The 24,372-nt window shown below is 52.2% G+C and overlaps 1 protein-coding gene across 3 annotated transcripts in view; it reads right to left on the bottom strand.

Moving 5' to 3' along the window:
• MVB12B (multivesicular body subunit 12B) overlaps positions 1-24,372 on the bottom strand; it is a 151,636-nt gene that overhangs the window by 95,364 nt on the left and 31,900 nt on the right. For all 3 annotated transcript variants that reach the window (XM_037037044.1, XM_037037046.1, XM_037037045.1), the window contains exons 3-5: positions 14,915-15,022; positions 9,234-9,330; positions 1,984-2,113 (exon numbers count right to left, since the gene is read on the bottom strand). In XM_037037044.1, coding sequence (XP_036892939.1) covers positions 1,984-2,113; positions 9,234-9,330; positions 14,915-15,022 — 335 coding nt within the window. The remainder of the gene's footprint in view (positions 1-1,983; positions 2,114-9,233; positions 9,331-14,914; positions 15,023-24,372) is intronic.

Here is a 24,372-nt window from a genome sequence, read left to right as displayed (position 1 = left end):
CAACTGAATGTGGTTATTCTCAACCATTTGCTGTTCCCGTTCACACAATCAATGAAATCGTGTGGCAAAACAGGACCTTGAGTGTGTAGGAAGGGAATGACCACGGAGTCCTTCTTAAGGACACAGGACCTGAGACAGAGCTGAAGAGCCTACACGCGCTCAGCACCAGAACAGAAACAGTCTCTGTGGGTGGCACCGGCTTGCCTGGCACTTGCGGCAAACACCACAGGCTGCGCCGATCACCGAGCCCGTGTCAGGCCTGTGGGGACAGGCCCTGGCTTTCAGAGTGAAGAGGAGGGTCTGGACTAACACGAACAAGGAGCACACTAGAACAGAAACGAGATCCAGAAGGCCGACCTCAAAAGCCAAGCAGGAGAACTCACCCGCGGGGCCCACAGGGTCGAGCGAGGTGCCTGCAAAACCCGCTGGGAGAGAGGCCGGAAACCACCTCCCACACTGATTCCCTGGGAAGACCTGAACTTCTGTCGACTGAGTACAGTGGACATACATTGTCTTGAGGATACCCAGCATCCATCCACTCCCCCATTCCGACTTTTTACTGCCCCTCTGTGTCTCGGGGGCAGCCACCCCTCATTCTTGGTCCCCGAGTTACAATGACTCAGACCTGGAAGAGAGAAGGACACTTTCCAGATAGCAGTGTCGGGTTCCGGGTGCACAGCACCCCAGTGAGGTCAATCAAGACCAATGAGACTGAATTCTAGAACTCCTGTTTGAATTATCGAGAACACAGACTTGCTCTTTGCCTTGGGACTTGAACCTGGAGGAAAAAGTAGGTAAATGGACCAGGCCACCATTCCTCCACTGGGTCAAATGGGTGCAGGAATGGGGTCCCCCCACCACAGAATTAGAGCAAGGAGGAGAGGGGGAAAGCAGATCCTAGTGATGTGCTCTCAGCACCTTCTTCCAGCCACACCTGAAGCTGACCTGCCCTGGATTCTGCTGTGACATCAGCCAACAGATTCTTTCTTCTGCTTAAGCCAGCCTGGGTTGGGCTTCCTGTCACGGACACTCAAAAGAGCCCAAAGTGGAATCCCACGAGATTCCTTGTACTTCGGATCTATGATGTGGCTTCAGAGCCAGGCCTGTGTCCCAGGACTGAGGCTACTGGGAGAACACGGCACAGTGGGCCCAGCCCTCTGCTCACCAGAGAGGGGAGCATCAGACCAGAACTCTGCACAAGGAATGATCACGTGGTCGTGTGCTAACACCACGTCTCCCCCGACTCAGTCCTCCAGCAGCACCCAGTGCCCTGGAATAGACCCACACTGCCACCGCGTCCTGCAGGGCCCGGCCAGCTGCTCCTCTCACCCAGACCCCGCCCGCTCGCCCACCCCAGCCACGCGTCTCCCCAGGCGGGCCACGCCCATTCCCACGGGACCCCACTCTCTCTCTTCTGCCCACAAGGCCCTGCCCTCAACTCTCTGCAGGGTGGGTTTCTTCTTGAGCTTGAGGGCTCTGCTCAAAGCTCACCTTCCCGACCCCTAGGAAAGAAGCCCCTGTCTGTTGCTGTGTTTCATTTTCATTGCTCGCTAAAATGATTTGATCATTAATTCTGTTTGTTGCTCCTCCCTCCTGTTCAAACACAGACTCCGTGAGAGCAGACTCTTTGTTAGCCCCAGTCACCTCCTGTCCAGGGTCTTTGGCCCAGTGAACAAGCATGGGGGGAGAGTGAACAGTGGAGAGAGCCGAGGCCCAGCGGTCACAGAGGAGAGAACGCCTGGGTCTCTGGGCCTCTGGAAAGACCCACAGAGCCTCCAGATATACACATGGGACCAGGGGACGGAGGGACCGCTGGCAGCAGCAGGCAGCGTGAACAGACGCTCAGAGGGGTCGTGGCAACCGGCACTGGCTGAGGCACAGGGAGGAGGGGCAGCCGTGAAGCCTCAGCACACGGCCCATGAACGAGCTGCCCGGGCACGCGGGGCAGGGAGAGGGGATGAGCTCGGGGGCTCCCAGACTCACCCGATGAACGTGTACTGGGGAGGGGCCTGCTTGGCCCGGCCCGTGACCCGGATGTCGCAGACGGCAGCTTCCGTGGAGTCCCGCGGGATAAACTTAATGCACAGCCTCTTCTTTCTGAAAGCGGCTTCCTCTGAGAGAGAGGGCAAGGAAAGGCGTGGGTGAGTCTCTGTTTGGAGCACCACGCCTCCCGAAACATCCCTGGCCTGGCTGTGTGAGTGAGCGGTCATCAGAGTGCCTGGTAGTCGGAGTGCCCGGCAGAGGGGGCAGGCTGTGCCCTTCCCGCCCTCCACAGGCCCGCAGTGGACAGGCCTGCAGAGACCTGACCGCAGACAGTCGCTGCTGGGAAAGGGGCGCTCCCAGGGGCCTGCCCACCTCTGCAACGAGAAGCCACCTGGAATGAACCAGTCGGCTGGCTTCCAAAAGCCACAACCACAACTTGCTCCCTGCTCCAGATGCACACGCATGGACAGCCTGAGTATTAACACGTTTTGCCACACGGAGTCTCTTCTTTCTGACTTTTCACTGTAGAAAACCTGAAATACTCCCCAAAGTGCACGAATCCACATGTTCCCGTCACCTCGTTTTGGCACTGCTGAAGGAGGACGGGCTGCCCCCCTCCCCTGCAGACCCCTGAAGTCCGACTGCAGAATTTAAAAGGGGTCTCTAACACTGTGTCTCACCACCCATCAGATGGCTCGGTGTGCAGCTGTGGTGGACAATTTTTTTTTAGCGTGACCACCATGCCATTAGCACTAACCAAACAAACAACGATTCCTTAATACCATCCAGTAAATAATCTATATCCAAGTGTCCTCCCTTATCTCAAAAATGCCATTTAATCGCTGGTCTGTCTGAATTTGGTGGTTCGGTCTCTTAAGTCCCTTTTATTCTGAGAGACGCTCCCCCCACTTTGCCTTCAGGGCACTGGTGAGTTGGAGAAACTGAGTTGTTCCCCTGTTCCTCCTGGGAACTGGCAGTTTCGGCTGGAGGCTCGAGGAGATTCAGGTTAGGATTTTTTAGGCAAAAACGCCTCACAGGCGGTCCTGTGACGTAATATCACGAGGCACGGCATCCAGCTCTGCCCCCCTGGCTTCCAGGGGTGTCGGCCCGCTGCCCCTGCATGAAGTCCCACAGCCCATCTCTGAGCAGAGATGACTGCCGCCCAGACCCACCATCTCCGCGCAGGGTTCAAAGCAGTGATTTGGTCAATCTGTCCTTCCTCTGCCTTTATCAGCGGGAATTCTTCTATCTAAACAAACAACTTTCCTTTAGCTACTTGGTCTCTCTGAAATATGCTTCGTATGGGAAAAAGCAGATAAATCCGTGATTCTCTTATTTATCAAGTGTCAGAGTGAAGGGTCAGCGCCCTCACAGCCTGCAGCGCCTACCGACCAGGGGCCGTCCGTCCGTCCGCTCCTCTGTGGTTTCTGAACACGAGTTTCAGTCACCTGCAGTCACCCACTGCAGGAGTCAGAGGGTTCGGGGTGGAGTCCTGGCCCGGCCGCTTTCCCGCACCAGGGCCTCAGTGTGTCTGGGCCTCGGTTCTGTTATCCCTGAGGACCCCACCCCACAGGGGTGCAGACACAGGGCAGGTGAAGTGGGGTGACAGGCACCATCGCTTGCCCAGTGCCCAGCACAGGCTCAGTGAAGAGCAGCCATGAGTGGCCACCCCTGTTACAAGCACACACCACCCAAGCCACGGTATGGCATTGACCTCCACATGATGGTATGGCATTGACCTCCAAGACCTTTCAGTTTGGGGGCAGGAGATGAGCACGCCCAAACCAGGGGACAGAGTGAGGGGGGCAGGGGAGTGGAATGGGCACGCCTGTGCTGGTCATGACTTTCCTGAGGGGAGACCAGAATCCGGGGTGCTGCTTTCCTGTTGTCGGGGGGCTGATTTTACACGAGCCAGGTGGGAATGAGGACACTTTGTGAGTTCTCTTCCTGGGTGATAAAACTGAGGCCTAGATCAGAGCTACGAGCTAGAGTGACAATGTCCTAAACCCAGACCCCACACATTGTCCCCAACGAGGCAGGGTGCTTTCCTGGGGAAAACCATTCAGAGTGGCCCTGTACCCTGGGAAGACCAGGCTTTTGATAGTGAGAAGGCCAGACCTGTCCCCAGAGTCGAGGAAAATGCAGGTCTTTCACTGGCGGTTGCCAGGCTGCTCTCTGCTCCACTCCTCCGACTCCAGCAAACTCGGGGCAGGAGATGGAGCCACTGATCGCTCGAGCCTCGCCAGGCCTAATGGCACGTACACACATTACCCCGAGTCCATAGCAACGTCCTCAGTCACGCTGTGAACCAGAGCGAGGACACGGCACTTGCCTGAAGCAAACAGTCTTCCAGTTTTTAAGTACTATATGGATTGCAACAAACTGTTTTAAATTAATTACCAGAGCCTCATCTTTTTGGCTGACTTTGTAAAATTGGGGCCTTATGGGTGCTCGACTGCACAGAGCGGACCAGAGGTTTATGTGGTCAGCTGGAGCTCGCCTGTCCCCTGGGGAAAAGCTCCAGGAAATGACCATAGTTCACGAAATGAAGAGGCTACCCTACACCCACCCTCCTTGTGTGATAAAAAACCTGTTGGAGGTGCCAGGAGAACCTCTGAAAGCCCACGGCACAGCAACCCCCCTGCCACAGTCACGGGGAAAGGCCACCCGCCCCGATCCCTACACAGGGTCACCACAGCACCTGGGCCACAGCCCAGAGAGCAGTCCGCTCTGGCCTTCCTTGCTTAACTGGTTCAACGAGAGTAAGTACAGAATGGGAAGCCCCTTACGGCTCTACAGTGTATCAATATAAAGATAGTACAAGTCGGTTAGTTGCCCCAAACAAATACCAATGCAAATTTTAAAACAGCTTTGTGCAGTGGCAGTATCGTAGCCAAAGAGGTTAAAACAACAACAACAAAAAACCATGGGGGGAAGTGGGAAATTAACACAAGTCTACAGTGTTTGTTCTCCAGCAGACAGGCCGTGTAAGAATCAGCAGTGCTAATTCTGGAAGTAGCACGCCAACGCTGTGAAGCGTCCAGTCTTGCTAATAAATAACGAAGTGGAAATTAAATAAAATTAGGAGAGCAAAACTAAATAAAAAATTTAAAACCTACACTGGTGGGTCTGTGGCAAACAGGTGCAAGCCCGCATCATGAGTGGCACTGTGAACTGGCATTTCTGGGAATTAATTTGGTAACAGAGAGTAATGAGGCTTATCTTTATGGAGCCCACCCTTGGGTGGGTCCAGGAGGGATTAAACACGGATCTTGCCCTCAAAGAAAGAGACACGTAGCAAAGACCTGAAGAAAACACGTACATGGCTGAGATGCAAGCTGTAAACATTATTATGAGGCAGACAATATTCTCCCCACTTTACAGATGAGGAAACTGAGGCCCGGGAGGGTGAAGTCCTACAGCTGTAAGTACAGAGCCAGACATACTATCAGGTGAGTCTGACTCCAGAGCCAAGTTCTCCACCACGCAAGCTGCACTCCATCCTCACAGAGGTAAAGCCAGGACTTCAGAGGCAGAACCATCACTCCCTTTGGCTTCCCACCACTGTCACCTGCATGGGCTTCCTCCCCTCCCTCCCTGCCATAAATGTGTGCTGTGTCAGGTGTGACGACTGTGCTGTAATGCGGTTCCTTGTGTTCAGGTCCAGGCCACCCACTAGACTAAGGAGACTAGACTTGCAGAAAGGGCCAGTATCTTAGGCACCTTTACCTCGCAAAGCCCAAGTGCCCACTAGGCACTCGTCAATCTTAGCTGGCTGTGGAAGGGAGAAAAGGCCTGCTTCACACCAGAGACTGTCTGACGCAGGAGGGAGAACTCAGGCTCACCCTTGAAAGAGACGGGTACGGACATTCAGGGCTGAGGGAAAGCGCATTGCAGGCAGGGAAAAGAGCAAAGCAAATATGCAGTCAGAAAAGAAAGGACACGGAGAGCGTTAAGTCGGTGGCTCTGTCTGGGTCAAGTACAGCTGTTGGCAGATGAGGGACACGTTTGCAGGGGAAGGCTGGTGGCAGACCATAGGAGACCCAGGGCCCAGTGGCCTCAAGTGCTTGGAAACCTATCACAAGGAAGTCACTCAAAACCTACACATCCTCAAACTGACCTACTGATTCAATCCCATTCCTATCGAAATCCCAGCTGGGTCTCTTCGCAGAAATTGACAAGTCCTAACATTTATATGAAAAGTCAATGTACCCAGAATGGCCAAATTATCTTGAAAAATTGGAGGACTAGTTTCAAAACCTGCTGCAAAGCTACAGCAGTCAAGACTGGCATAAGTCAGACAAACAGATCAGTGGAAGAGAACCCAGAGTCTAGAAACCAACTCTCATGTTCATGGTCACCTGGATTTCAACACGGTCACCTGGATGCTGCGACAAGTCAGTGGGGGGAGGAATGGTTATTCGACTGGCTAGTCACGTGCAAAAGAATAAAGGTGGAGTCCTATCTCACAGCAGTCACAAAAATTAACTCAAAATGGATAAAAACACGAATGTAAGAGCTAAAACTATAAACCCCTCAGAAGAAAGCACAGACACCTTGGTGACCATGGATTCCACAGTGGTTTCTTAAGTGTATCACCAAAAAACATGAGCAAAAAAGAGAAAAATAGATAAATGGACTCCATCAGAATTAAAAAATAACTTTTCTAAGGACACCAAGAAAGTGAAATGAAAACCCCCTAAATGGGAGAAAATACTCAAATCACACAATTGATAAAGTATTTACATCTAAAACACAGTTAACCCCTGAAAAATGCAGACGTTAAGGGCACCAACTCCCCACACAGGCAAAAATCCAGGTAAGACTTTTGACTCCCCCAAAACTTAACTACTATTAGCCTGCTGTTGACGGAAGCCTTGTCAATAACATAAACTGTTGATTAACACATAGTTTGTATGTTACATGTGTTATATACTGTATTCTTACAATAAGGTAAACTAGAGAAAAGAAAACGTAAGAAAATCATCAAGTACAGAAAACATAGTTTCAGTACTTACTGGAAAAAATCTGCAAACAACTGGACCCACATAGTGCAAACCCATGTTCAAGGACCACTGTAATTAAAACAGTCTCGTAACCCAATTAATACAAAGACGACCCACTTTAAAATCTCGAAGGATCAGAAGAGACATTTCTCCGGAGAAGGCACTCAAGGGGCCGACCAGCACAGGAGAAGGTGTCCGACGTCATTAGCTAACAGGAAACACAAACCAAAACCACAGGAGGGACCGACCACACCCACTGGGAGGACTTGCGAGCACAGCATGGGCGCGAGCTGCTGAGGATGTGCAGACCCTGGGACCCTCACGCACTGCCGGTGAACGTGGGCGAAGGCGCTGCTCCTTCGTAAAACAGCTTGGCAGCCCCTCAAAAAGTTACACAGAGAGGAGACGACCTGGCAGTTCCGTGCCTGGGTACGTGCTGAGGAGCAATGCAAACACATGTCCTCACAAAACCTTGTATATGAAGGTTCACGGCAGCCAACAGTAGACACAGCCCACGTATCCACCACCTGCATACACAGAGTGCGGCATATTCCCAGAAATGGCGCATTATTTGGCCATAAAAAGGAATGAAGTGCAGACACATGCCGTAACACGGATGAACCTTGGAAACACATGCCAAGTAGAAGAAGCCAGGCAGGAAAGATCACCACTGCATACTTCTACTTAGTGACATGTCCTGAATAGGCAAAGCCACACACGAAGAGGGCTGGTGATGGACTGCCTAGGTTGGCAGGGGGTTGGAGAGAAACAAAGAGTGATTGTTAATGGGGATGGGTTTTTTGGGGTGGGGGGATGAAATATTCTAAAATTGATCGTGGTAATGGTTGCAACACTCTGTGAACATACTGAAAACCTCTAATTTGCATACTTTAAATGAGTAAATTGTATGGTATGTGAATTATATCCAATAAAGCTGTTATCAAAAACCTCTGATACAGAAGTATATAAAATCTTTCTGTGGAAGGGACTGAAACACATGCTTTTACACAGCGAAACAGGTTAAAAGTGAGGCTGGTGGCAGGCAAATGTGTGTGTGTGTGTTGTAGTTACCCCCTACCCCAGCTGCATGACCTTGGAAAAATTCTTTAATCCCTAAGTAGTTACTGTGCCTCATTCATTGCATATATGAAATGGGTTTAATACCATCCATTTCCAAGTAGGGGGTCTTCTGAAGATTCAATGGTATCAGTTACCCAAAGCATTTATCACAAGGGTTAGCATATGGTATAAACATACTAAATATGAGCTATCGCAATTATTAGCTAATGCATATAACAAGTAAAAGCAAAATATCCAAAAGTAAGGAGATTATTTTAAAGAATGAAAATAGGCTAAGCAACGGAGCTCACTTGCTTTGTTAAAATAAGAACTATGTGGGGTCTATGCAGATATGGAAAGTTCAGTCTACATGAAATGCTAGAAAAAAAACCCAGCAAAAATAGTGGGTCCGAAATGGGGCTGACTGGAAAAGTTGAGTAAGTGCGACACAGAATGAGACAGACCTTCATCAGGAAGTTGGGTGTCACGAGGAAAGGAGACTCTGGGCTTGTTTTATTTACTCTTCACTGTGCGTGCATCCCAAAGTTAGCTGGTGAGCGTAAAGAAACACAAAACAAGTGCTTTTCCACCAAAAGGAGGAGGTTCAGATGCTCAGGGGTCTGCCGGCACCGGCTAGTAACCGGCGTGCACAAGAGGACCGGACGAAGTCCAGGTTCGTCAGCACCTCTCGCCTGCTCGGCTCCGTTCGGGGCTCAGGTTGGACCCTGGCACTCTAACTGTGGTCCTTCTGGTTCCGGTCTTCCTCATGAGCTAGGAGCCCAAAATGGGGAAATTATTGCACTTGAATTCCCTGGGTGTCTTCTGATTTTTTCCCTTTTGCTTCTGGGTCCTGTGCCGAGCTTGGCTTCAGCAACACACAGGATGCACTTAATGACGGACAACCGCCAGGGTCCGTCTGCACCCACCCCTACGTGACCAGCTCCTCGGGGAGCCCCACGCTGGGGGAGAAGCACCTTCTGCTCCCCGATGTGGCGCTAACCAGAACACTACACACTCCTTGGAGAACCAAGTCAGACCCGTGTCCAAAGCTGCAGGGTTTATTCATGGGCATGCAGTGAGGACTCCTAAAATGTTCCCAAAGAAAAATGCACATTAAAACACCTACAAATATACCCACAGGAAGGAAACTCCCATTGAGATGAGTGGTACTAAAGGGTGACTCACGTGTGTCCACCGTCTCCTGAATCGGGATGAAGCCGACAGGCAGAGTGTCCTTGATGTCAATAAGCTTCATGTCCACTAACACGTTCCCTAAATGACTCTTAGGAAGAAAAAAAAGAGACACAGACTATTAATCTGAACACACCCATGGCAGGTTTGCCATCTTGGCTTCCGGATACATATTTCACACAAGGACTCTCACAGCTTTACGACAGCAGGTGAGTAAGAGTAGGTGGCACTTGATGCGCCCCAGCAGTTACACAGGGACTTGGTGGCCCCCGGGCAGCAGTTTCATCTGCAGAACTTCAAAGCCACTCACTCAGACATGGCCTCAGTGGATGATGCAGCCAGGAGACGCTTGCGACATGACCCAGTGGAGGGCAGCTGAGCGCATGTCCCGGGACCAGGTCGGCCTAATGCCTCAGCTCTCAGGCCCAGCGGGTCTTAGAAAGGAAAATCCTGGGGCAGCCACTGGGGGAGAGAGCTGTATCTAAACCAGACAGAGAACCAACCACACTCCTAAACAACTGCCAGTCTGCATATCGACACACATCTTGGTTGCTAGATGCATTCCGTAAAATCCCCAGAATCATAAAACACAGAGCGAAAGGCCCTGCTGCCTCCATATTGCACATCTTCTAAAATGACATGCACCGGGGCCTCTTAAAGTTCCTATTTAGTGGTGGTGTATGGGGTCCACAGCGCGCAGTTTCTGTAACCAGTGCAAAAATATCTTCCGAGGACGGCACGCAGCCGTCTGTAACTGCGAGAGAGAATCCTCTGCGAACGCGCCGGCACTTGCAGCCCTCATTTCAGGCTGCAAACGAGCTCTAAAGATTTGTATCCTACAACTTAAATATGTGGGGCAGCCCCAGAGAGTTCATTAAAATCTTCGGAGTAATTTGCAGCTTACTTCCCCCCTTCTCCAGTTGGATCCAGTTAAAGGAAGACGTATGGCTTCTGATGCCAACCTGCCAGGAGACTAGCAATGCCCTCTGCGCGCCCATTTCCCAGAAGCCCCGCATTCCCCGAAGCTCTGCATGAGCACACTCTCAGCTTCCTTGTTCTGCGCCCAGATGAGTGTCCAGACAGCCAAGCCATCACTGTGGCCTCTGCAGCAACGCCTCAGGCCTCGTTTCCATCCAGCTCCGAGAAGGGCTCTCACCTCCTTCCCTGCGCACAGGCGGCCAGCGCCCCCTGCCCTCACCAGTGCCAACTACCACTCTCTCCGAAGGCCAACCCAGGGGGCTCTTTCCATCTAAACTCTCTGTTCTAGTCTCTCTCGGCACTGTCCGTTTTCCTTCATATCAATTTATGATGGCACATTTGTGAGGTTATTTAACATCTGTCGCGCCACTAGAGATTAAGAACCACGAGGATTTTGGGGACTGAGTGGTAATGAAAAATAATACAATAAAGATTAAATTAAAAAAAAAAAGAACCACAAAGACCAAAACTACCTGTCACTACTGTAAATCCAAGCCTAACACAGTTCTTGGCACACAGCAGGTGCTCGGTCATTATTTGCTAAATAAAGTAACGTTTTCTGGTACATTTTCAACTGGGTGGACAGCTCAAAGTCAGAAATCAGATTGGATTTGCTGTGATGGCAAATCTAAACCATGTGAATAAAAACATTAAACGTATATTTAATAAATACATCATAAATGAATAAAGACATTACACGAAAGCACACCAATGAATTCTTCCGAATGTAACTACAGGCTGATGTGCCAAGTGCAACTACGGCTGGTGCTTTGGTGGCCCTGCTGTCACAAGCCCGGTTCTCCCCCTGCTTGCCACCCACTCCCTGTCAGTCCACCTCAGGGGGCTGGGCCCTGGGGAACACGGCAGGGTACGGCGCAGCGCGTGGGAGGTGGAGCCTCGAGGGCGAGGGAGCGATCTGACCACGTAGGCAGGGTTCGAACCATGAACCTGACTGGCAGACATCAGCCGCTTCCAGAGTCACCCCCTCTAATCTGTCACTGTGTTTTTCACAGCAGTTGCGTCTCCATGCCATTGCTGCTCTCTGCACTGAGAAATTAACAGCGGGGTGTGCTTCCCTGCCCGGGGCGGGGGGGGGGGGGTGTGGAGGGGCATTCATCAATGTCCTTCTCAAGCATCTTCTGCTCCACAAGTTGGGTTTCACACAAGTCAATTGCCAACCACTCAGCGTGACCTCACCCTCCACGCTCTACGAACGTCCCCGATCGTAAAGCCAGAACATTGGTGGCGTGGCCATTTTTTAAAAGAGCAGAAAAAAAACCCTCCATGCATACAAAATGGAAGGCTGCCCCACCAGAACTCCCCGCAGCCTGAGTGGGGCTCCTTCACGCGGGGGGCTGCACTGCGCTGGGTGTAATACAGTAGGTCTGCGACACCATTAATTTCGCGTGTTCCTCTCCCCTCCCCCACCCTGTGCTCCCTTCCATTTCCTCCTCATAAATATGAAGAACGTATTCCCAATCCTTGTTGAGCAAATGATTCATGCCAAAAGCCCAATATGCACTGACTCAGGGTATTTATATTGCCTCTGGTAGCCAGTATTTGCTAGTATACTGTAATTATTTTTGACAACCTTGCATTTAAGGTAGCCACAGATAACCAACTTAATATTCAAATGTTCATAAATCCTTCTGTTTAATATCCTCCCTACCTAATCTATGTACATTATTATTACAGGTAATGCAGAAAGTACAGGGCATGAAAAGTGCAATTAATCTCGATCCTTCCCCAGGAAGCAACGTCACTCCACAGCCAGGTTTCTGTATTAACAGCATTATCTGGAGAGAGAAATTTAGGTTCCAGGGGAGTCTCCCAGAACTCCTACACTGGGAGTCTCAAGTCACCTAATTACGAACCTGTCCAGTCTCGAGGCCCCACATCCCTGCTTTACAGCTGTGAAAAATCACGCTCTGCCGAGTCCGGGCCCTGACAGCAGGCGGGCACAGACTGGCTGCGGCGGATTAAAATATGCCTCGCTCCTGCCTACTCCTGGCCCGGCCAGCGGGCCCCACCTCCCCCTGAAAGGGATCCCTCTGGGTCTCACAACAGGACCCACTCAATCCTCTTCTGAAAACAAAAGGCACCTACTTCCTACCCTGCTTCCAAAGACAGGCAGAGGTCTCTCCCGCTGCCTGGGTCCCATCTGTCACAGCCCACCTCCACCCGGGGCCTCGTGGAGGAAGACAGGCCAAGGGGGCACGCGGCGAGCATCTCTCCAATGTTCAACGGATGTTGACTGAATCAGCGCATTTTCCATAATACGTTTACCTACAACACCCCAAATCAACAAGCTCCAGTGACTCCTCTGTCATTTTTTAGATTTGTCACTGTCCCCACACAAGGGATGGGGGACTCTTCTGGCCTAGAGTACCAACAACCCACAGCCCTCGGGGGAAACGCAACAAAAACAGAAATCAAAAATGATCAGAGAGCCCTGGTTGGTGTGGCTTAGTGGACTGAGTGCTGGCCTGCGACCCAAACAGTCACGGGTTCGATTCCCAGTCAGGGCACATGCCTGGATTGCAGGCCAGATCCCCAGCAGGGGGCACGTGAGAGGGAAGCACACATTGATGTTTCTCTCACCTCTCTTCCCCTCCCTCTCCCTCTCTCCAAAAATAAATAAATAAAATCTTAAAACAACAACAACAAAACCCAGTCAAAGAGACTGTGGCTGTCCTGGGAGGCCAGGGCTCGAACTGAAGCCTCTTCAGCCAGGACAGATGAGGCCTGAGCAGAGGTCAGTAACGACACTTTGAAACCACAGAGCAGAGTGAGCACATGGACACGGGCTGTCAAAGCCAGGAGCTTGACCTCACAACCCTGAGCAGTGGTGAGTGCACTGACCTGCACGGAGGCGGGGGGCGGGGGAGTGGAGGGGACAGAGGGGACAAAAGCCAAAAGCATAAACAGTCTTGAAAAAGGGTTCAGGTGAACTCCAGAGACAGAGGGGCGGGGAGCGTGCTTTGAGCATGGGGATGTGGGAGGGAAGCTGGGGTGACGGGGGACTGTCCCTAACTTTGTGAGCCCCGGGTCTGCGAAGGCAGCCTGACCTCCAGACCTGCCCCTGGTGGGCTGCCCAGGCTGCAGGACCAGCCCCAGGGACCTGCTCAGACTCATTAGAGGCACAGCTGCTGCCGCCCGGCCTGTCTGGAGGATGGAGATTCCCAGTGTTTGCACCAGGATGCCCCCCACTGCCCGAGAAACTGCACTTTCCAATGAGCATGTGTTGTAATTAGGGGGAAAATTAAGGCATGGACTTCTCCCCCAGCCCTGAATGTGTTAGAAATAATTTTCTCGCCACAGACTTACTAATAAATGCAGGAGTGGCCGGGGGAACAGAGTGAGAGTCAGAGAACCGCATGACTGTCTGCGCCCTGAAAATGTAGAAGGGACGGGCGAGGGCCCCTTGACAGGACTCTGGGGCTGCCGGGGGGTGTGATGGGGTGGGGAAGACCATTTCTTTTCCCTGTCACGCTTCTGAATAAAGATGTTCAAAGTTGTTGGTTTTTAAAAAAAATTTAAAACCATGAACAGCCCTGGCTGGCGCAGCTCAGTGGAATGAGCATGGGCCTGTAAAGCAAAGGGTCGCTGGTTCGATTCCCAGTCAGGGCACATGCCTGGGTTGCAGGCCAGGCCCCTAGTAGGGGACACATGAGAGGCAACCACACACTGGTGTTTCTCTCCCATTCTTTCTCCTTCCCTTCCCCCCCGCTCTAAAAAAATAAGTAAATAAAATATTTTTAAAACAAACAAAAAACCCATGAACATATATTACTGTTATAATAGAATTTATAAAAAGTAATTAAAAAATATTTCCAAAAAACTTTGCATTAGAAAGAGACAGCAATATTTAGGCTCCAAATGAAATGACACCCCTGAGAATGAAAATCTGCTCCCCCTGTTTGGGGCTAGGAAAGGCAGCTGACCTGGGAGAAGCCCCCCAACTCTCTGACATCAGGAAGGAGTCGGTGCTCAATAGAGGGTCCCGGGATGGAAGTGGTACATCCGCAGGGCAACTCAGGCAGGCCCCGCACAAAGCAGGTAGGTATTCGGGGGGAAAAGCTCTTTCCCCCTTTTTTCAAGCCGTCCGTTAAGACACTAGTGGAGAAGCTTCAGTAGATATCTTCAAAAACATCCTGCTTTATGGGCCTGAGTGTGAAAAACAGCACACTAAAAAGAAGTCTACACTTGGCAGCTACCCACCTGCAGAAGTAAGGAAACGTCCTCTGTCAGAGAGAGGCACAGAGGGCAAGAGTCACTTTGGAGACAGGGCTGTGTCTGTGCAGAGGGGTGACCATGCAGCACCTTTCTGGCTGGACCCCCATGGATGGGCCAGCTTTAAATCCAGCATCACTGGAAAGTTCTCACGTCCACACTACCTGTGGTTTGCTACTCAGAAGAAAGGTGGGCAAACAGGAGCTGTGAGAGAAATTTCCTGGCTTCCTTCCGAGGACGCACGTTGATGGAATTCACGGCGCACCTGGGTACAGGGTTAATAATGCTGCTAATAAATGAAGCCCAGCGCTAGCTGCTGGTTCTCCCCAGTTCGCTAAAACCACAGATAAATTAATTAACATGGTGATGAAAATAAACCACAACAAAACACACGAGGACATCTCAAACGAGCAGGTAAGTGTCTTGTGCTCACTCAGCAAAAGGAAAATCACTGCTGGACTTACATTTTCTTTGGAAAAGGATCTTGTGAAACACAGGTATCTGGTAACCTTGGACTTAAATAAGCCGTCTTTCCAGAGGTCAGCATCCACACCATCTGCCGTCTGTGCAACCTACACCAGAGAGACAGAAGGACCGCAGGTAAGGCAGGATGGCACCGAAGGCGTGTGCGAGCTTCGTACCTGTGCCAATTAACACCAGCCCGAACCCTCCTGGCATCTCATTAGTTCATTTCACTAGGCCCTGGGAAGAGATTTTCCAAAAGGGGAAAGGGGAGCATGTGAAGAATACAACTTCTAAAAATATGGTCCCTGGGGAAGCCCTTGATTAAAGACACCCTGACAAAAATGGTTCTAATGAGAAAAGAGCAACTTTTGTTGTGCGGACCAAGGAGGGATTGGAAAAGTCAGCACATTAAGTTGCTCATTACCACGTACTCGGGGGATGGCAGGGGGGGCAGGAAAAAGTCCAATGGGGTGTGAAATACCACCTGAGAGGGGCACACTGGTGGGGACACTGGCTGGGCCCCTGCTCCAGGACCCTGGGGCCACCAGGGTGCTCCTGCCAATGGGAGTCTACTAGCGACAGGGGGCAGCAGTCAGGAAAATTCCCTCCTTGCTGTGCCTTCTTGGTACAAGCTCTGCGAGGGGCATTCAAGGTCAGAAACTGCATCATCGTAGCAAAATAAGGAGGATCTGGTGCCTGGTGTACAGACTCACTAGGAAGGACTTTCTCATGTACAGATGTAGACGTCTTCCTCGAAGAAGAGCTCCAGAAGGCAGTCTGCCTTGATTTGGGCCTACAGGACCCGTGGACCGGACTGCGGGGTCGGGGGTGAGCGTGAAGGACCCCGGTTGCGGGGGAGCGTTTACGCCGAGACTAGGGGAGGACAGAAAAGGCCGGACACGACAGCGCTCCTGCCGATTCTTCCAGACTGTGCTCTGAGCGGACCATCGGGGCTGGGCCTGCTCTCGCACGGGCAGCCCCCACGCAGCCCCCACGGCAGCACTCCCAGCGTCCTGCCAGAGGATCCGTCAGCCTCTAGCACTGTGGCCGGCACCCCGAGGGGCACTCAGGGAAGGCTCAGGGAACCGAGTTCCGCTGGGGACACACCTGGACACCCCCCCAACCTGTCCCTGTTGGGTGTGGGCTTGGAGTGCAGTCCTTGATCTGCCGAGCTCCCTGCTGTGCCGACAAACTGCTGAAATCTTCTCCATCCTTCACCCCCCAAAACTGCCCGAGTCAGCCCCATCCCGTGAACACGCTCACAGGGCACAACAGCGGCCTCTGTCACGTGCCCAGGCTGGGGGCGTGCGGGGCAGGGAGACTCCATGAAGACATTCCTGGACCCCCCACGGCCACATTCTCTGAAGGCTGCCCGAGAACAGCCCACAGGCCATGAGACAAAAGAAAACTGCGTTTCTTTTCCCAAACCCAGGGATTGTTAACGAGCAAATGGTACAAAGGGAGAAAAGAGGCCCTTCTGCTAAGCGTGCAAATACATCTGACCTGAAGTGGCAGCAGGAGTGGCATGGGGACAATCGGAGGAACCAACCGGTCGCCCCAAGTGTGTCATCCCCACAGACAGCAATGTGGGGGCACAGGGTGAGGCTGAGCCAGCGTTTTTGCCATGATGGTCGTTCATAAAGTTTCTTGAAAAACACGGCATTTTAAGCAGTGGCCCCAGTTCCCCACCTCCAAGGACCCCTGTCTTTCGTCTTCTCCCCCGGGTCCCATGTATTAGAAGATTTTCTTTGTTTCCCAAACTCTACTTGTACCATCCCCCCTCGGTTCTAGGGTGTAGTCATTTGGGAATCACCCCTGTATTTAATAAACACCCCTTGAAGAGAAAAAAAGAAATAGTATCATATCAAAATGTACAAATCTCTTTTAAGGGGCACCCCAATTTCAGAACCACTGAAACGGGAAAATAAAAGATGCATAGGAACAAAGAAGTAAGGGGGCCTACTTGGCTTCTCTATAATAAATGCATCATTTGAAAAATATTTTTAAAAGTAGGTCTGCAGAACACTCGAAGTGTGTGGAACCTCAGGCTGGGGCCTCAGGAGGAAGAAAGCTGTGACCAGTCTCCCACCGGAAAGGAAGGGAGGCCAGTGGGCTCTCCCGCACATTCGGAGAGTCCACTGAGCGGGGTGCGCCCTGCACCAAGGCGCACCACCCTGTTTCCAGGGTTTGAAAAGGATGATTCCGCCTCTCACCACTGCTAGGGATTTTCTTTTTCTGAGTGAGAAGACACCTAGGCGTGATAAAGAGGCGAGTGCAGGCCTGTTGCGGGCGGCAGGCCCCCTTCTCCCTCCCAGGAGTTACCGCCTCTGATCCAAGCTGAGGAACATCCTACACGGACAACCAAACCGGAGCTCCAGCCTCGCCCTGAGTCCACAACTCATCTGCAGTGAAGTAAAAATGTGTGATGCCCTCCAACCCCCGTCAAGGGGAAGCAAGGAAAGGGGAGGAGAGAAGGGGGGAAGGAGAGAAGGGGGGAGGGAGAGAGAATGTGTGTGGGCTCGGGTGGGGCGGTCCTGGGCAGAAGGCAGAGACACCAGAATCCTGGGCCCCGTGAGCTGGACCCATGCAGGGGCCAAGGCTCCTGCTGACGGAGCTGCTGTGAGAAGGCTCAGGCCTGCCTCATCAGGAGCAAAGGGGCCTCGGTGTCAGGGTTGGACACTCCCAGCCTTGCCTTCTCCGCAGTGATTCAACGTACCGAAAAACTTCTTTCCAATCCGGTCATGTAAGGTGCTTCCTAACCTAACTTCGCCCCACCCCCAGGTAGATGAACTAAGATGAGCTAACGATCTACAAGATAAATTACGGGGAAGGCAGGCATCAGCGCAGGGCGCTCCTGCATAAGTTCAGGTCTAAACTCTGACCCTATGAACTTGGCAGCTGGCCTGTGTGCTCACGGGGAAGGGGGCTCCGCCCGAGCACAGAGGGGTTGGAGGGGCCCGCGAGCGTGCAGAGCGCCTGCCTGTGCTCACCGGGGAGCGCCCACGAAGCCTGTGCTAACACGTCCAGACTGAAAATGAGGACAAGCATGGAGCCAAATAACGAAAGCGATATCGTGCTACACCGGGGTTTGAAAAGTCCGGAACTGTCACATCGGAACTCAGCTCCGACCTCTGGTTCCCAAGGGTCCCCTCCCCACCTCCCGGAGCTTGGTCTTCCAGGACAAATGACATACTGGTGTGATCACGTTTACCCGCCCCTGCCGTGCACAGGGACGTGCTGCTCTGATCGTCATTCACCCTCTGCACTAGGCCGAGTGCCTGGTGCAAGTGTGGGCGCAATCTGTTTGCTGAGTGCACGACTGAACACGATGGCCATTCAGCCAGGAGCTGAGTGTGACGGCCCCAGGCCGTGTCAGCTACCCAAGTAAGGGAAGAATTTGTAAACACGGAATTTCTGGGATTTGCTCTCTGCCACTCACAGGTTTCTCCAATCAGGCTGCTTATCCTTTTGACCACTGTGTCCGTGTCCTCCAAATGACCAGAGTGTGATCAGTGACGCCACTGACTGCAGTGCCTCCACAGTGTCTGTTACAGGGCTTCACGCACACACTCTCTCTCTCTCTCATACACACAGGTACATTCACACAGAAACACAGGCACTTGCGTGCACACACATTCACTCACACTCACACACATGCATATTCACACACGCACACACACACTCACACTCATACCCTCCCTCTCTCTTGTTCTAGCACCTGCCTGAATACTGCAGCTGCCTCTGAGGAGGAGCAGGTTGAAAGTGTGGGTTTCTCTCTTCTCTGCTAAAGTGACAACCACGAGGAGGAAGTATAACCTGCTAAACAAGGGGCGAGAGGAGCACAGCACCAGACAGGGGCCACCAACCTCTGCAGGTGTGGAAAGTGGAAGGAGCAGACTGACCAGAGTGGAGGGGTTGGCACCTAAGGGTCTGGCGGGACCTCGCTGAGCCCCGGGGCCTAGAGCCACCAGACACCAGTGGGGATGAGGGTGGAGGGCGTGGGGGTGGCGGGTGTGAGCTTGGGCTGAAAACAGCCTCTATACAAAGCGGTAATTAAACTCCCAGACCCCTGCCCTCATTTCAGATGTATTTGCTGCAGAAATGAATCCAGTAAGACCCAGGACTCCAAAACACAGCCTGCTGGGTAAGGAAGGAGGTGAGGAGGAAGTAAGACCTCAGAGTGAAAACAGAGGGGCTAACAATGCACCCTGAGTGGTAGGTCCCCCTCCCCTGCCACCACCAGGCTTGCCTCAGCAGGCGTTGTACCCCCTACACGCTGGATAATGAGGGATTCGTCCCCGGAGAAACTAAGGAGTGCCAGCAAGTAGACCATCACACGCAGACTCTGGGGGTCTCCTGTCACAGAAGCCCGTTCCTGCAGCATCCCACGTGTCCCCCACCCCACCCCCACCCGCAGGGCTCCAACACCAGGAGGTAGCACCTCACTCTCAAATGTAAACTGACGAGGAAGACTCGGCAGGCACTGAGGGGGAGTCAGGTGGCACAGGTGATGTGAGGAAACAATGAAAGCTTCTGAACAAACGGCGAGACCTACAATTAACATCCTCTGAGGGACGAGGGAGTGTATGGCGGCCACCAAACCAGAGTGGAACGTCGTGGAAATGTTCTTAAAAGGAGCAGTTTAAGACTATAAAGAGCCTAGAAATCAAAAAGTTATAGGTAAAATTTAAAAATTAAAAAAATAAAATACTGGAAGAGAAAATGAAGGAATTCTTCCAGAAAGTAAAGTACGAAGATGAGATAAACTACAGAATCAACACAGCATCCGACCAGCGACCTCTCCGGAAAGAGCAACAAAAAACGGAAGAGAATCGAGCCTCCATAATATTAAAGGGGTCCTCAGTGTTCTACCCCCTTAAGCCAACCAGTCCTACCCTGAAGCAAATCAACAGAGAATCCCAACAAACTGGGGGTTTAAAAAACACTGCCAACGTGTCTAGAAAGAAACAGCAGGTCACACACAAAGGAAGTAACAGGTCGCAGACAATGCTGTGCATTACACGCCCTTGACCTAATTAGTTTATAACTGGGAGTTTGTACCCTCCGACTCTATACAACTTTCATAACAAGGAAAACCACCATTTAAAAGACTCCACTTGATGGGGTGAGAAACAAGAATCTGCCTGAGAAACACTTTGTAAACCAGCTGTCCAACCGAGCCGCCTGGGCAGGCGCTATGCGGTCGACCCTTCGGACGGCCAGAGGTTCCCCAACGTCGGACTGCAGCGCTCTTGGCCCAGAGGGAAGCTCTTGAAAGATACCACCGCTAACCAGCAAACCACCAGATTCGTCAACCCGTTCACACCCTGGTGTTTTAAGAGAGCCCGCCCACAGTTCAAAGCTGTATTTGGCAGACAGAAAGCAATCAAAGGGGCCAGGAAACCCTGCAGACATTCCAAAGGAAATATCTGGCTGACACTATGAATAAGAATGAAGTTCAAAGGGCCCTGGATGTGTTAGACCACGCACTGTGGAAACTACACTTGGCCCGGGCCAGACGGGGCCAGCCGTGCAGCCACTAAACTCCTCATTGCGGCGGTGTGGACACAGCCTGGGGCGGGGGGGGGGGCGGACATAGCCAGCCTCCGGGCCCCTACCGGGAGGTGTGCCCGAAATGCTCTCTAAAAACTATGAAGCAAGAAGAGCCATTGGACTCATCTGGTGCCAAGTTGAAGAACTCTGGGCTGGTTTCTTTTTGTTCTGATTTCATTCACATCCCATCATTTCCTACCCTGAATGGAGAGCTTGAGTCAGCCACAGAGCTTCAGCTGAAAATCTCTAATATTTTTTAGCAAAACAAAAAAAAAAACAACTGCATGGGTGTCTCTGTCCCTGAGACTGCTGTCTGTCCCTCAGCCCTAGGCAGCTGCCTCTGCCCCATCACAGAGCACAGGGACACGACCGGCTACTCCTCTCCTGCCTCCGTGACACTGCACCACCCCGGCTGGCCCTCTGCCTCTCCCTCTTCAAGCTTATCTTTCCTATACCTGCCAGCGATTTCCTGCCTCCCCGGCTTTGCTCCTGTTCCCTCTCAGCCCCCATCACATGGAAGCTTCTTGTCACTCAGGACCTGTGAAAGAACCCTGACCCTGCTCAGCCTCCCGATGCCATTGGCCAGAACCACGCTCTGCAGTCCCAGGCCCTTCCTTCCCTTCAGCTTCTTGCATCAAACCTTGTCTAATTTGGACGAAAGCATGTCACTCTTCCGTAATACAAGATTTAATTAAAAAATATCAGATAGTAGAGACCTCGGGGGAAACAAAGGAGTGGGCTTCAGACACTGGCACACGTGTACAAGGAGGAACACTGCGGAACACGACCAGAGAAAACACAGAACCTCCCAGCTGAAGCAGAATTTCAGATAAACGATGGATGATTTTTCAAACTGAAGGAATTTCAAATTTTTCAGATCTAAGCGGGCATCCTGTATTTTTATGTGCTAAATCTGGCCTGGATACAAAGGATGCGTCAAACTTAGTGAAAAACCGGAACCAAACTGAGTGGGGCAGCAGCATGGGGCTTGGGTGGTGGCCCCGCTGCCCCCACCACTCCCCCCCGCCCCCCCACCTGCCGCACAGCCCCAGGGCTGGATGGGACACACTCGCCTACAAAGGTCTAAGGAACACAGGCATCATCCAGTAAAAATGAGCAAGAGCCACTGCATGGTCTAACTGATATTAAAATCACCAGTTATGATTTGTTTCTACACATTTACATATGCAAATGCAGGGGGGAGGAAGGTAAAAGAACAAACCAATGACTGGCTACTAGAAATCAGGGGTGTGGTCAAAAGAAACTTGAGCTTTGGTTGTATTATTTGTTAAAACAGGAAGATTTTTGTATTCCTCACTTAATCAAAAGTAAATACAATTTTTTGCAAAACAAGAAAAACAAGTCTAAAAGGATCGCTCCAAACTGTGTAAGATCAGAGTAAAGGATATTTTTCACTTTTTAGTTTATCTAATTCTATATGATTTGAAAATGAGCTCTCACAATTTTAAAATGTCATGAGGACATTTTAAATTAAATTGTACAAGGCAGGGCTCACTGACCCTCTCTCCCATAGATCCTGGGAGTGAGAGAAAGTTGCAGCGTGGGAGACGCCTCTGGTGAGCATAGAAGGAAAAGAGAGGCTGGTGTGAGAGGCTGGTTCCTGCAGACCCCCCTCTGCCTACTGCCCACGCCCAGTGTTCCAAAGCCCTTCTCCGGCTGGATTCTGATAGAAACCTGTGTCTCATAGCGCCCAACGCCTCCTCTTCTGGGCCAGGTGAGGAGGCAACACAGCACATTAAAACACGGGCTTTTTCTGGCTGGTGTGGCTCAGTGGACTGAGTGCCAGCCTGCGAACCAAAGGGTCACCAGTTCAAGTCCCAGTAAGGGCACATGCCCAGGATGCAGGCCGGGTCCCCAGTAGGGGGTGCGTGAGAGGCAACCACACACTGATGTTTCTCTTCCTCTTTTCCTTTCCCTCTCTCTAAAAATAAATACATAAAATCTTAAAAAAACCAAACATGGACTTTGGTATCAGAAAGATGTGAATTCAAACCCTGGCTTCACCACTCAGTAGCTGTGGACCCCGGCTGACCTCCTCTACCTCTCTGAGCCTCCACCTCTGTGCATGCAGGCGGGGCCCATCTCCTACAGTTGCAACAACTATAGAGACGATGCAAATGAAGTGCATTGCCCAGCAGCACCTGGCCCACGGTAATCGCTTGATAGACAGTAAATGTTGGTGTTGGCGCTCCATCGAAAGCAGTGTCTCCCTCCCACACCCGGTGGGCAGGCTGACGTGGCCGAACACAGAGACCTCTCCCTGCACGGGCCTCCCTCTCCCTGCACGGGCCGTCCTTGTCCTGCACGGGCTGTCATCACTAGGGAGCAGTCCATCTCTTCAAGCCACAGGTCCTTATTTTCTTTCAGCAAATATGTACTAAGCACTCCTGATGTGGGAGGCCCTGGCACCATGCCCTTCGGCACATACGAATACAAGTGGCACAGCCCCTCCCTCAGAGGGAGGCCAGCAGGCACGGCGAGTGGCATGGAGGGTGCAGGGCTGAGGCAGGACACTTAGGTTTGACCTCAGCGCATCCACACCTGTTGTGTGACCTCAAGAAGCGTGCTCCAGCTCCCTGAGGCTTTGCTTTCTTATTTGTAAAATGAGACTATAAATGGTAATTCCGCAGGGTCGTTGTGTGAAGTAAATGCTGGGTACAGAGCAGCTGGCACGGGGACAGATGGACGCAGCACGGATATCCAGTGTGACCGGATGTGCAAGGCAGAATGGCGGGAGCACTACCAGGAGGGAGCGAGAAGAACAACAAAGCACATCGGGGTGCAGGAAGGGGTTAGGGGAGGGTGGGGAGAGGAGACTCAAAGGCAGTGAGCCGAGGAAGGGGGCAGGCACACCCCCTGACTGGCCAGATCGGGGCAGCACTGGTGGGAGGCGTGGGCTGACTGGGCTGTGGCCAGTGCAATGCGAGAGAAGAGCCAGGGGGCAGAGGTGGGTACGGTGGGGCAGGTGGGGGAGACGGGGCTGCCCCTGTAGAAGCGGGGCATCTCTGCAGCACCGGCAGCAGGAGGGGGAATTCCAGGTGATGCTAAGGGAGACACCTGGAGCTGAGCAGCGAGGACCAGAGTCTCCTGGAAGAGGCTCTGCAGGACGAGGATGGTGCGGACTGAGCTGGGGTGGGAGGAGAGGCAGGAAAGGACGACACAAACATGAAGCAGAGGCAGAATCAGGAAACTGCCTGCCTGGGGCAAGGGGGTGGAGGAGCCCCAGGGTAATTCTGGCCTGGGTCCAGCAGGAACAGTTCAGGGCAGTTGTGGGTTGGGGGGCTGGATAGGGGGTGGGAAGGAAGTAGAAGACAGCTGAGTTTGGGAAGATGCAGGCTGAGTGTAAGACAGCTGTGCTATGTGGGCTTGTCTACCAGACAAGTAGAGACGTGGGCTGGTGGAGACCTGAGGCCTGAGCACAGGTCATCTGGGGGAGGGGGGCAGCTCCCCTTCCCCTGTGGCTGGGACTGAGCTGGAGGAGACCAACCTCCCCTCAGGACATGGTGAAGAAAATAGTAAAAACTCGCAATTCTGGAATGAGCAGAATATCCAGTGACCCCTCCTGGCTTCCCCACCTTGGAGGAAGGACTCCGTCTGTGCACTGGCCCGGCCCCCCCATCCATCCCCCCCCCNTCCACCTCCACCCTGGCTCTCGGCAAAGGCTGCCTGCTGGGAGTGGCGGCACAGGTTCCGGCTGGAACGGAGCCAAGCTACTCGGACCCCGAGGCTAGGCTCTGGGCTCCCAGCTGGCTGTCACAAAGGGGCCCTGAAAGAGACCCAGAGAGACAGGGAGGACAGGGAGAGTTAAAGTGACAGGATTTAAGAGGAGACAAGCTGAACTCATGAGCTCATGAGTCACGCTCAATGACAGGAGCAAGAAAGC

Source organism: Sturnira hondurensis, unplaced genomic scaffold (genome assembly GCF_014824575.4).
Source record: "Sturnira hondurensis isolate 20B ecotype Veracruz unplaced genomic scaffold, ASM1482457v3 Scaffold0022908, whole genome shotgun sequence".
NCBI classification, from domain to species: Eukaryota; Metazoa; Chordata; class Mammalia; order Chiroptera; family Phyllostomidae; genus Sturnira; species Sturnira hondurensis.
This window is presented reverse-complemented; position numbering and strand designations above follow the sequence as displayed.